The 12,483-nt window shown below is 45.9% G+C and overlaps 2 protein-coding genes across 4 annotated transcripts in view; one reads left to right on the top strand and one right to left on the bottom strand.

Moving 5' to 3' along the window:
* Positions 1-39: 39 nt before the first annotated feature.
* On the bottom strand, positions 40-2,317 carry TMEM69 (transmembrane protein 69). The gene is made up of 2 exons (XM_027837956.1): positions 1,783-2,317; positions 40-1,064 (listed from the first exon to the last, which is right to left on the bottom strand). Exons 1-2 carry the CDS (start codon positions 1,822-1,824, stop codon positions 378-380), a joined length of 729 nt encoding a protein of 242 aa, XP_027693757.1. The 5' UTR covers positions 1,825-2,317; the 3' UTR covers positions 40-377.
* Positions 2,318-2,480: 163 nt separating this feature from the next.
* Positions 2,481-12,483, top strand: part of GPBP1L1 (GC-rich promoter binding protein 1 like 1) — an 82,512-nt gene continuing 72,509 nt past the window's right edge. The window contains exon 1 of one of the 3 annotated variants that reach the window (XM_027838013.1): positions 2,481-2,629. The gene's annotated coding sequence lies outside the window, so the exon portion shown is untranslated. Of the gene's footprint in view, positions 2,630-2,773; positions 2,851-12,483 lie in introns of those variants that run through there. The other 2 variants (XM_027838015.1, XM_027838014.1) reach the window with 2 other exon arrangements.

Genomic DNA, 12,483 nt, shown 5'->3' with positions numbered 1-12,483 from the left:
CAGCTTAAATGACCAAGCAAAACAAATAGCAAAGGCCAATTCCCAAGAGCATCCTACAGAAACACAGGTCTCAGATGCTAACAAGTAACCAGGGTGTTCCCTCCAAGGAGCCAAAACGCCCTAGCCAAAGGATGCTTTGTGGTCTTTATTTGATCTTTTAAAAACTCTTTACAATTTACTTATAAACAGCAGAAATAAACTTGTGAGCACCAGTCTACGCACACACGTGCCAGTACTGTGGGCTACAGCCTCAGGCAACTAATGAAAGGACAAGATTTCCAGAGAGGGACAGTCACCAGATGCAGGAATTACAAAGAAAAAACAAGAAGGAGGATCTTAATAGCCTGCCTGCTCACAATGGGCCAGGAGTGTGAGCTTCACTCAGCCTGACCAGGCCGTTTAGGGCCAGTTTCTGGATAAAAATCTTTGATTATCAAAGTGGCTACAAATGAAAAAAATGCCACGAGAGTCACTACTATTCTCAAGGCTTTGAACCAGTTAGGATAATGGGGCAGGAGGAAAACTTCATTGTGTAATGCCACCGCAAAGCCCATGACCACCATGATGATGGCTTCAGTGAGTCCCTCAGAAATAAGGAAGGCATACCAGGAAAACACCAGTGGGGCCCCGCTGCAGGCTAAATTCATGATATCCGGCTTGGCTGGACTGTCTTCTGGCAGAGTGAACCCCCACCTGACCCCTCCCAGGAAAGACAGGAAGCTGGCTCCATAAGCCATCTGAGTAAATGCCAGTACTGGTACATAGGTCTTGGTCATCATCATGATCAGGGGTGGGGCCACAAAGGGGACCAATCCAGTCAAAGCAACATAGAGGGCTGGCTTTGGGGTGTCAGGCAGGTAGGTGAGAGTGGGTGGTGGCCTCGTGGGAACCACCGGGACCTTCTTCTTGAAGCAGCAGGAAGATGTGTGATATTCTTTACCCCCATCCTCAGACCCTGGACTGGACGGGAGGAGCCAAGGTCTCAAGAAAAAAGGGGGGATACAAGGAGTGCCTGCCTTCTGCCTCCCAGAAACCCGTGCCACAGATGGAGAAGTCTTCAGGATCTGCAAGAGAATTAAGGAAGATTAACCAAACAAAACACTTGGCCTACAAGCCCCTTCTTCGGATCTCCACGAGTACAGGCAGGAGGCCTAGGTGATGGCTCTCAGGGGGGATCTGCCCTGACACTGAGCAGCCTGCCCACAAGGGGACAATTACTTCAGCCACAGGTACCTGAAACCCCAAAGCTCCTTACCAGATTCAGGGTCCTGGGCTTGGGGTTATGAAGACCTGAGTTCAAATCCTGTCTTCGACACTTCCTAGCTGTGTGACCCTGGTCAGGCGACTTAATAGGTTTGCCTCAGTTTCTTTATCTGTAAAATGGGCACAATAATAGCGCCTACCTGCTAGGGTGGTTGTATCTGTAAAGGGCTTAGCAAATCTTAAGGCGTATGTAAATGCTAGTTATTAACTATTATTATTACTAAGGAAGAGGGGTGCTCCCCTCCCCCATCTCGGCGGCTGGTGACCAGCGTCATTCGTACTCCGGGCTGACCCTCAGAGGGACAGGCTGCGGGGCCGGCCTTCCTTCCCCCCCCCCCGCCCCGCCAGCTCCGTAACCTGGACCTGGCCTCGTATGCATGATTCCGCACCCAGGGACCCTCACCTCGGCATGGGAAGGAGGCTTTTCCCCAAGTCCCTAGGGCCAGGATGGGGGGGGGGTCGTTTCAGGCACCCGCGAGACATGGGTGGGCAGGGGACCAGAGGGACACGGGTGCTTACCTGTGAAGGCGCCCGACAGCAGGCACGGAGGAGGCGGAGCATGGTGGCGGCTGCTGCCAGTATGAGGGGAGAGTCGCTTCCGGTTCCGGCGCTCAGGAGAAAACAGTGCGGGTGAGAACTCGGCCCGTGCCTCGTGGTTCCCAGGGCCGCTTCCGGGAACGTTGGGCCCCGGGGCTCTTCTGGTTGTTGTTCCCCTAGGGCGGAACTTGAATAAGAGGGGCGGAGTCAGAGTAATCCGGAAAAGATTCAGCGGACTTGTGACCCGGCTCAGCACTCTGAGACTCAGGATCACAACTCTGCCCTCAAGGAGCTTACATTCTAACAGTCTGGGAGAAATGGAACCACCCCAATCCCCAGGCCAGTGTGAACTAAGAACCTCCCCCATTTTCTCGACTAGCCTAGGCGCATGCGCGACTCCGAACCACAAGTCCCGAAAGGCAGAGCGGCGCGCTCAGCGGAGTAGCGTTTAGCGAACGCCGCGGAAGCAAGGACTGGAGGCGGAAGAAAGGACTGGAGGCGGAAGACAGTCTGCGGAGAGCGCATGTGCAGTGGTGCGAACGCATGCGCACAGCCGGCATCGATAGGCTCTCTCTCGTTCTCTCTTCTCCTCCCCCAGCCCTCACCCCGCGCACAAACGTGCGAGCCCCGGCCCCCACGCAGCGCGAGGAGGCGGTGGTGGTGGCGGCGGCAGGGGGCGGAGTCATCCGGAGCGAAGTGGGCGCAGGAAGAGCTGCCGCGGCGCTGTCTGTCCCTGCGCGGACACGGACACAGAAACTGACACGGACTCGGAGCCTGGCTCGGAGGGACAGAGAGGACTCAGGACGCCCCAGCCGTCGCGCGCCGCCAGGTGGGGCTCGGAGCGCGGGGGCCTGAGGCGGGACCAACGGGCGGCGGGGGTGGGGGGGGGCGGGAAGAGACGTTTGGCCGAGCGCAGCGGTTGGGGAGGAGCCTCCTGGCCCCGCCCCCAGCGCGCGCCCCCGCCGCGGGGCCGCGCGCCTCGGCCGCCATTTTGGGCAGAGCTTTGTTGTGGTTGTGAGGCGGCAGGCGGTGGGGGAGACGCGGGGCCCGGTGAGTCAGAGAGCGAGCGAAGGGGGGCGGGGCGGGACCCTAGACATCTAGGAGGTTCCGCCTGCGGGCCAGAGACGGGCGGGAGCGACCCCCCCCGTGACCCGAGCCCCGAGGCGGCCGGCGGGAGGGGGGCGCGTGTGGGAGCTTCCCCTCCCCCCTCGGACCCGAGCCTGAGGCGGGGAGCGGTGCTGCCGGCGGCGACCTTGGCAAGGTCCCGAGGCTGGAGGGCAAAGTCCAGCGGGAGGCTGGGCCGGGCGGCAGGGGCTGGGGCGGGGTCCCCCGGCCGGCGCGGTAGAGGGGAAACCCCCGAGGCGCGGGGGCCTGGCAAGGGGGCGGCTCCGCTGTCATCCGGCTCCTTTTTCGCGTCTGGGGCCCAGGCCAGCTGTCAGCCGGCACGCATCAAGGGCCTACTGTGTGCTGGGCTAAGGACGCAGGCACCCACGCCGACCTGTGAGCCATGCATTCCTTTGGGGGGCGGTCCGGGGCGCGGGGTTCGGGGCTCGGGGCCCGGACACGCGAAGCATCGTGGGCAGGGTCGTCGAGCTGCGGGCTGGCGGAATGTGTGCCCAACCTCGGCTCCCCTGGCAACACGGAGCTCGGTCCGGGATTGGTGGGGAGGGGGCCGCGGACCTTGGGCGGCAGGGCTTGCCTTAGGGGCAAGGGCAAGAGTCTGCCTGCAGAGAGACCGATTAAGACGCTACTGCAGGACTCCGGTACCTGTTGGACTAGGGTGCTTATGGTTGGGGGAGACCTCCAGGCGGTAGAATTGACCAGCCTTGACCACCCATTGGATAGAAGGGGGGGGGACCAGAAGACGGTGAACTGATAGGGGTGACACCTAGCATGCAAAAGAAAGGTGGTGCTCTTGACAGAAATGAGTAAGTTAGTTGTAGGTTTTTTATGTAAAAATTGTAGGTGTGTATGTATTATTCGAGGCTAATCTGAAGATTAGGGGAATTTTAAGCAATTCGAAAACGAATTTGACATTAAGATCCTAGCAAAGTTGACTGAATATGGTGACATGTTGAATTTTCAGAAATTTACAAAATTGAGATAGCATGTTTTTATCATAGTTACGGAAATCTGAACTTTCTCAGCCTATTAATTTCTAGTAATATTTTCCTCAAAATTTTTTTTTGCACTTTTTATGTTCTTATACAAAAATACAAAATATGCCCAGATGCCTGTTGTAATCTAAGGCTGTGGATAAGTGTTTTTGCCGTAAGAGTCAAAACCTTCAAGAAATGGAAGTGAAAATGAATGTACAGTAGAAAAGTCTATAGGACTTTCATTTAGTAGCTTCTGCTTAGCACAATCCCTGGCATATAGTGGGTACTTAATAAATGTTTATTGACTGACTCACTGAAAACGATCATTTCAAAACCTCTAATGTTGCTTCATGGGGGGTGGAGAGGGAGAGCAGATAGTGGTAAATCTGTTCCTTTTTTGTACTTGTTGGCCTTCAGGGTCAGTAGGCTAAAAATAGCTGATAAGAGTACTTACCTTTACTTAAATGTTTTCTTACAGTTAGAGCTGGGTTTGCTGTTCCTTTGTGGAACAAGAGCTGTAAAACCATCATTTGCTATTTAATTCCCTGGTAACTGTCTGTGGTTTTGAAACACTTAAAAGTAAAATCCATGTAGAATCTATATCCACATGCAGTGAGTGTTCTTTCCATAATTGGCAGATAGTAATATCTGCCTTTATAGAGATCTTTATGCACGGTGTAATTTGAACTCTACAGCTCTGGAAAGGAGTTGCTCTAGGTATTATTCCCATAGTGTAGATGAAGAAACTGAGGCTCACCTAGGTTAAATGATTTGCCCAGGGTCAAACAGCTGGTAAGTGTCAGAGACAGTACTTTATCCCTGTTCTGAGTCTATTGTAAGTTCTGAGCTTCCCTTTTCTCACGAAAATAAGGCTTGTTTGAAGAGAGCGCTTTCTGCTCAGGCTTTCTGTACAGGAGTGATTTTTGTAATTGGAATATAACTGTTGCTTAGGAAATATATGCAAACTCACATTAAAGTGGGACTCTTTCCTCATACCCTAGTGAATTGTAGGTAGTCAAAGAAGTCTTGTTATCCCATTTGACCTATGAGGATACTGGAGTCCAGAGAGATTTAAGTGACTAGTGCCTGAGAGTTCTGTAGAAGCCTGGCATGATGTTTGTCAGATGAGGTAAATACTTTGGGAAGAAGAATCAGTGAACTTTACAAGAGCAAGAGTCTTGTCAGAAGGCCTGGGTTGGAACCTCTGTCCTAGATAAGTCATAGGATTTAGAGCTAAGAAGGGATCTTGACATCTTTGTTTTATTTATCTGTTTTTGAAAGTTTCTTCCCCCCCCCCAAAGCAAATATTTACAACAGGGGGAAAAATCCTTCATTTTATAGGTGGGGAAATTAAGGCAGGGTGGAGTCACAAGGGTAAATACATAGTAGTGCCATGGTCCTGGAGCCCAAGCTTAGTGCTCTTAACTCCTTCTTCTCCTGGCCAGTTAAAATGGGAGTGGTCATGCTCTGGATATCCTGAGAATCTCAGAATTGGAATGGGCCCCAGCAGCATCTTAGTCCTTCCTTGACCAAAACAGAATTGATTAACCTTTAGAGATAGATAATGCACCAATTTCTGAGGAAATTAGTCCATTGCACATGTGGATTGCTGTAATTGTTAGTAAACTTTTCTTTAGATCTTGTTTATATATAACCCAGCTCTTCTGGGACTTTGGGTCAAGTCACTTCACCACTTGGACCCCCAGTTTCATCAGCTGTAAAATGAGAAGGTTAAACTATGAATTGCGGAATTTCACAGTTGGAAGGGAGCAGGCTCTATCCAGGGCAGAGTGCAACAGGATTATTGCCTCCCTAGTCCTCGACACTGTCTCAGATCACATTAGATTTTTTTTTAAAAACTGCTGTTTCACAATGTTGACTTGTATGGAACTGACAGTTCACTGAGATCCTTAGATCTTTTTCTGATGAACTGCTATATGTCTACTCTTTTCCTGCCCATAGTTGTGAAGGTGATTTTTTTGGACCTGTGTAAGTTTGTTTCTTTTCAGTTACATCTTCCTAAGTTTAGCCCAGGGTTCCAGCCAACTAGGTAGTACAGTGGATAGAGCACTGGTCCTAGAACCAGGAAGTCCTGAATTCAGATTTGGCCTCAGATACTTACTTGCTAGATGTAAGACCTTGGGCAAGTCACTTGACCCTGTTTGCCTCAGTTTCCTCATCTGCAAAATGAGCTTGAGAAGAAAATGGCAAACCACTCCAGTATCTTTGCCAAGAAAATCCCAAGTGGGGTCACAGAGAGTTGGACAAGACTGAAATGACTGAACAACAATAAGGAGCCTGATGTTCTTTTTTAAGATCCTGATTTTGTCATCCCACGGGTTAGCTATACCACCTAGGCCTTTGTTCAAATATAAATAAAGATATTTAGAAGCTTGGGTCCCAACACAGATCCCTAGGATATAGTACTACTACTACTAGTACTATTTTTATATTTATGTAACACTTTAAAGTTTGCAAAATGCTTTACAAATACTAACTTATTTTATCCTCACAACTACCTGGGTGGGGTTGGTGCACTTATCATCTATTATCTTCATCTTTCCTGTATAGATATATACCTGTATAGATGAGGATACTTAGTCAGACACGGTTGAAGTGACTTTGCCTATGGTCACCCAGCTAAGAAGTGTCTTAGGTAGGATTTGAATTCAGGTCTTCCTGACTCCCAAGTCAGTCACTCTGTTCACTGCACCACCTAGTTGCCTCAGAGACCTCCTTTTATTTGACAATTTATACATGATATACTATATTTATGCACAGATTATATGTATTTTTAATTTAACATTAAATAAAATTAGTTTCTCCATACATAGTAGAGAAGATTATTGTACAATGTTGTTTTCATTTTAAGTACATGATAAATTTAACATGTTACTTTCAAAGCTATTCTGCTCATTTCCTTCTAAACTTCCTTTTATTCTGTGCATTTAAAAAAATTCTTCAGTGACCCTTTTTAAGAATAATGCCCACCCCACTCACCTCCCACCCCCCATTGAAAAGAAAAGGAAAATCAAAACATTTGCACCATGCATCAATCACCATATATCATGGTTGGAGGAGAGAAGGGAGCTTATGGGAGAGATGTTAAGAAGGTAAAATCAACAGGCCTTGGCAACAGATTGGATATGGTGGGTGAGACAAAGTAAGACATTAAAGGTGACACCTAGGTTTCAGGCCTGGATGACTTGGAGGATGGTGGTACCCTAGACAGTAATAGGGAATTTTGAAAAGGGAAAAGGTTTGAGAGGAAAATTGTGTTCAGGTTTGGACATGTTGAATTTAGATTGTCTACAGGACACATCCACTTTGAGATGTCTAATAGATAGTTGGAGATGCAGGTTCGGTAGTTAGGAAGAGAAATTGGGGCTGGATAAAGTAGATGTGAGAATCATCAACATAGAAAGGATAATTAAATCCATAAGAGTTGATGAGCTCACCAAGTAAAATAGTATAGAAGGAGGAGAGGGCCCAGGAAACCCACATGAGATTGGGGTCAAGGAGGGGATGGAGAAGATGTTTGAGTGAGGTGGAAGGAGCTCTTGGCATGTGGCCTCAGTTTTTTCAGTGAAGTATGAAGTCCTCAGCTGAGAGGGGAAGGGGGTGTTTTGGGAGATTTGACAAGATTTGTAATAGTAAATCAGGGAAGAGTAGAAGGATTTCCTTGCTACACTGTTTATGAGCCATAAATTTGTTATGGATCCAGTAAGCATGGTTTCATGACCTTCTCTAGCTCCATTAAGCGGCATATTAATAGGATCAAAGAAGGAGGTTGTTGGGAATAATCCAGGTTTGTGTTTGGAAAGCAGTGATTGTAAAGTATAGGATAGAGTTGAACTAATTCACTAAAGGGTCAAGATAAAGAAAAGAGTTGTAGCTGGTGCAGGGGTGATGACCTGAGTCAAAACTGAGGGGCAGGCCATTGGTGAGAAATAAGAGCAGATTAGGGATCATAAGGCAGAGGGAAAGATGGATTGATACAAGGTTATGATCAGAAAAAGGAATTTCAGAGTTCTTGGCCATGGAAGTAGAACATTTTGTGGGTGAAGGCAAGGTCACAATCTCTGAATAGCTGAGGTAAAGTGGAACAGTAGGTCAGGGGAAATGAGTAGGTTGAGGAACTAGAAAGTTAGGGAGTTTATGGGGCTATCATGAACGTGGAGGTTCCCTAGTGTATGAATGCAAGAAACGACGAGAGAGCTTCCGTGAGCCAGAAACTAACTCACAGAAGAAGGAAGGAGAATGTTATGAGGATCACCAGGATCTGGAGCAATTTGGAATTATGCCAAATTATAATGTTGTAAATGGTAATAAAGAAGCCCAGTTCTCCCACATAAACTTTAGCAAATAGCTTTAAAAGTTTCCAAACTGTCTGTATCCTTTGACCCAGAAATCCTTCTGCTTGATGTTTAGCCCAAGGAGGTGCAGACAAAAAGATCCCATATACTCTGTAGTGACACTTTGTGGTAGCTAAGAACCAGACAAAATAGATGCCCTTCAGTAGGGGAATGGCTGAAAGAGCAATTGCAAAGGCACCAAAGTGGAAGATGGAACCTTATATATGAGGAACAACCAGTAGACAGGACAGAACAGACCTATATGACTGTACTGCATAGTGTAAGAAGGGAAATGTGTGGAAGGTTAAAAACTGGTCTGATCTCTGCTTAAGTAGATTGGTACTTATCTTTGTTATCTCCCTCAACACCTAATACAATTGTGGGCAAGAAAGCTGTAGGTTCAATGTAAGGAATGCTTTTTATTTTGCTAGGCATGCGTTATAGCCTAGCTTGTTTCATAAGACTAGAGAAATTCTCTCACTTGTCTAACAGGAGGCAGTAGCAAGAAACTTTCCCTCTGATATTTTAGAATGCTATGATAGGTCACTATTATTAAAACCCTGGACCTCCTGTTAATACGGATGAGGAGAGAAGCTATAGGACCAGTGGTTATTTTTATTTACTAAAATATATGAGAGAATTTTTAGTAGAGATTTTTCCTTTTTCTAATTGGAAAATAATTACCCATTTTGGAGACAGCCTCCGAAGGAGGTCCTTTATAGGCATTTCCTGAAGGAGCTGTGTTTTTCCCCATATACTCACCACATATGGTGAGAGTATGACATATTCTCATGTTGGTACATATAGCATGCAGCTACAGTGAAATTTTACTGAATTAAAGAAACTGAGTGTTGAGTAGTCTCTGTACAAAAGGACTCCACAATAACAAACTGTAGAGTTGCTTTTTCTTATTGGCATCTAGGTATGGTATAGTGGATAGACCACTGGGCCTGAGGTCAGGAAAACTGATCTTTCTGAGTTCAGATCCAGCCTCAGACATGTACTAGCTGTGTGACCCTGGGTAAGTCATTTAACCCTGTTTGCTAACAATTTAAACCAACTCAGCAGCCATTTCTTAAGCTCCCTCTACTGGAGGTGGGATGGGGGAGCTGTGGGAGAGACTGGGGTTACAAAGATAAAAAACGAAACCTTATACCTCCCTTCAAGGAGCTCCTTTTTGCTGAAGGAATTCAGCAAGTTCACAGATTCTATATGCAAGATAAATTGAGGCAAAAAAGGACATTAACAATCAGTGGTATCAGAAAGAGCTTCCATGTAGGAAGTGACACCTAGACTTGGGGCTTAAATAATTCTAAAAGGCATAAGTAAGGGGAAGCTCCATTCCAGGGATAAGTGGACCAGGTGGGAAGGCAGAGATGGAAGGGCAGTAAATGACATGTCCAGTTAACTGGACATTAGAATTTACAAAGGGCAATAATATTAAATAAGGCTAGAACAAGATTTTGGAGGTTCTTAACTGAGAAGTTAGTATTTTGTTTTTAGAGGTAGTAAGGAGATACTGAAGGTTATGGAGCAAGAGGGTAACAGGACAGACCTCTGTCTTAGGAAGATTGTTTAGGGAGCAGAATGGATTGGAGAGGGGCTAACCTGGGTTGGGATGACTGATTAGACGCAAATTATAGATGGTAGCCTAGAGGTGGAGAGAAGAGAACAGATGTGAAAATGGAAAGGAACAGACTTCCTAATCGATTGGCTGTAGGAAGTGAAACAGAGGGAAAAGTAAAGAAAGAATCTAGTGATAGCTGAACTTGGTGGAGCCCTCGAGAGAAGGGAAGTTCTAGGGGTTTCTAGGGGAAGAGATGAATTGCATTTCAGAAATTCTGGATTTGTGATGTTGATGGGATATCCAGGTAGAGATGTGATGTAGTCCTAGAGCTCAGGAGAGGAATTAGGGCTAATAAATAGATTTGGAAGTCAAATCACGGGAAGTGATGAAATCACTAACAGATCACATAGAGAGAAGAGTGCCCATGACAGAGCCCTGCAGGATGCCTGCACTTAGAGAATGGGAGATGGATGGTGATTGAGAGGAGCACTCAGAGGAGTAAGATGAGAGCCCAGAGACAGCATTGTCACCGTAGCCAAGGGAGAAAAGTTTCTCATAGTGATTGGGTGGTCAGCAGTGCCCAGTACAGCAGAGAAGTCAAGAAGGATGAGGCCTGCAAAAAGACAGGGTGCCTAAAACACAGTAGGCACTTAAATGTTTTTTGGTTGATCAGTTATTGATACCCTTTGAGAGATTGGTGTTATGTAAATGGTTGGGTTTGAAACAGATTACAAGACTTTGAGGAGAAGGAAGTGAAGAAGTAGAATCAGTCAAGTATATATTATGTGCTTATTGTGTGCCAGGCACTTTGTTAAGTACTAGTGGGATACATAGAAATTAAAAAACATAATCCATGCCCTCAAGGAGCGCCCTTTCAAAATGGACAAGACAACAGTGTTGTAAACAACTTATGTTCATATAAGATATATAAGTGTAAATGGGAAGTAATCCCAGAGGGAAAAAGTAGGAAAGACCACTTCTGCAGAAGGTGACATTTGAGCTGAGTCTTGAAGGAAGCCAGGAGAGAAAGGAGGGGGCATTGAGAGCATGCCTAGCATGAGAGACAGCCAGCAAAAATGCCTGGAGTTGAGAGGTGAAATGTTGGAATGTAGTGTCTTTTTTTTTGTTTGTTTGAGCAACAGAAAGGGAGGCCAATGTCACTGGATCATAGAGTAGGGAGTGGAGTGTGGGAGGGGGGAGTAAAATATAAGAGAATATAAAATATAGGAAAACTGGAAAGGTAAGTTAGGTTGAGTACAGGTTATTATGGGCTTTTAAAGCCAAATAGAATTAAATATTTGATCCTAGAACCACGAGAGTTTATTTAGAAGGGGGTGACATAGTCACACCTTCACTTCAGGAAAATTGTTTTGGCAGCTGGATAGACCAGAATGAGGAAGAGACTCAAGGCAGGGAGGCTAACCAGCAATCATCCGGGGGTGAGGTGATTGGGCTGGCATGCACCAGTGGGGTGGCAGTGTCAGTATAGGAGAGACCTTGTAAAAGTAAATTGTTAGGTAAATGTAGCAAAGATCTGTCGACGGAACTTGGTGGCCAATTGAATGTGAGTGGGTAAGAGTGAGGAGTTGAGAATGATGCTTATATTGCAAGCCTTTGTGACTAGGAGGATGGTGGATGGTGGTACCTTGAACGAGAGTTGGCAAGTTTGGAAGGAAAGTGATAACTAATGCTTCTTTAACATTAAGAAGTTTTTTACGTTTGTCAAATATTTACTTACTGAATTTAACCATTTTGAGGGGAGGGGTTATTTCCCTTTATGGTCCTTTACACCAAATTCCTTGTTAGTTTAGTAGATTCTTTTCATACCAGAGTGCAGTATTTACTACTGTTGAATAAATAGGTTAGCTTAGCTGTTCATATAATAGAAAATTCACATCCAGGAAAATTTACCTCAAGAATACTGGTGGATGCAAAGACAAAAGACAGTTCCTGTCCTCAAACTGTTTATTTTCTACTAGGGGGTTGTGAAGTGATCACAGATAAGTAAATAAAGAATATGTGTAAAATTCACAAAGGATGGGAGGTGGGAAATGCCTAAAAATGGTGAGGGGGGAAGGATCAGGCTGAGCTTTGAATAATAGCTAGATTTTATATAGCACTTTAAGGTTTTGCAAAGTGCTTTACATATGTTATCTCATTTAATTCTCATAACCTTGTGCAGTAGTTGCTGTTATTATCCCCATTTCACAGATGAGGAAACTGAGGCATGGAGCATTACATGATTTTGCTAGGGGTGGGAGGGAGGAGAAAAAGATAATAGTTAGGTCCTGAATGTGTACAAAGGAGGTACAATGTTATATACTGGGAGCAAGTCCAGTTTGGCTGAAAGTATGAGAAGGAATGATGTGTAATAGCCTGGAAAGATAGACTGGAATCAGATTATGAAGAAATTTACACACTTGGGAGTTTATATTTTATTCTAAAGTCAGTGAGAAACTTTTGAAGTTTCTTGAGCATGGGAGTTATTTAGTCATATTTGTGCTTTAGGAATATCAGTTTGGCAGCTGTGTGGAGGGTGGATTGGAAAGGGGAAAGACTGGATTCAAGACTCATTAGGAAGTTACCGCATTGAGGAGAGAGAATAGACCCGGTAGTTGTGAGTCAGATATGGGGAGTTAAGTGAAAGACAGTGGATAGTTGT

Source organism: Vombatus ursinus, unplaced genomic scaffold (assembly GCF_900497805.2).
Source record: "Vombatus ursinus unplaced genomic scaffold, bare-nosed wombat genome assembly UNPS02014825.1, whole genome shotgun sequence".
In the NCBI taxonomy this organism is placed as follows: Eukaryota; Metazoa; Chordata; class Mammalia; order Diprotodontia; family Vombatidae; genus Vombatus; species Vombatus ursinus.
Note: the sequence above shows the minus strand (reverse complement) of the source record. Positions and strands in the feature narration are given on the sequence as shown.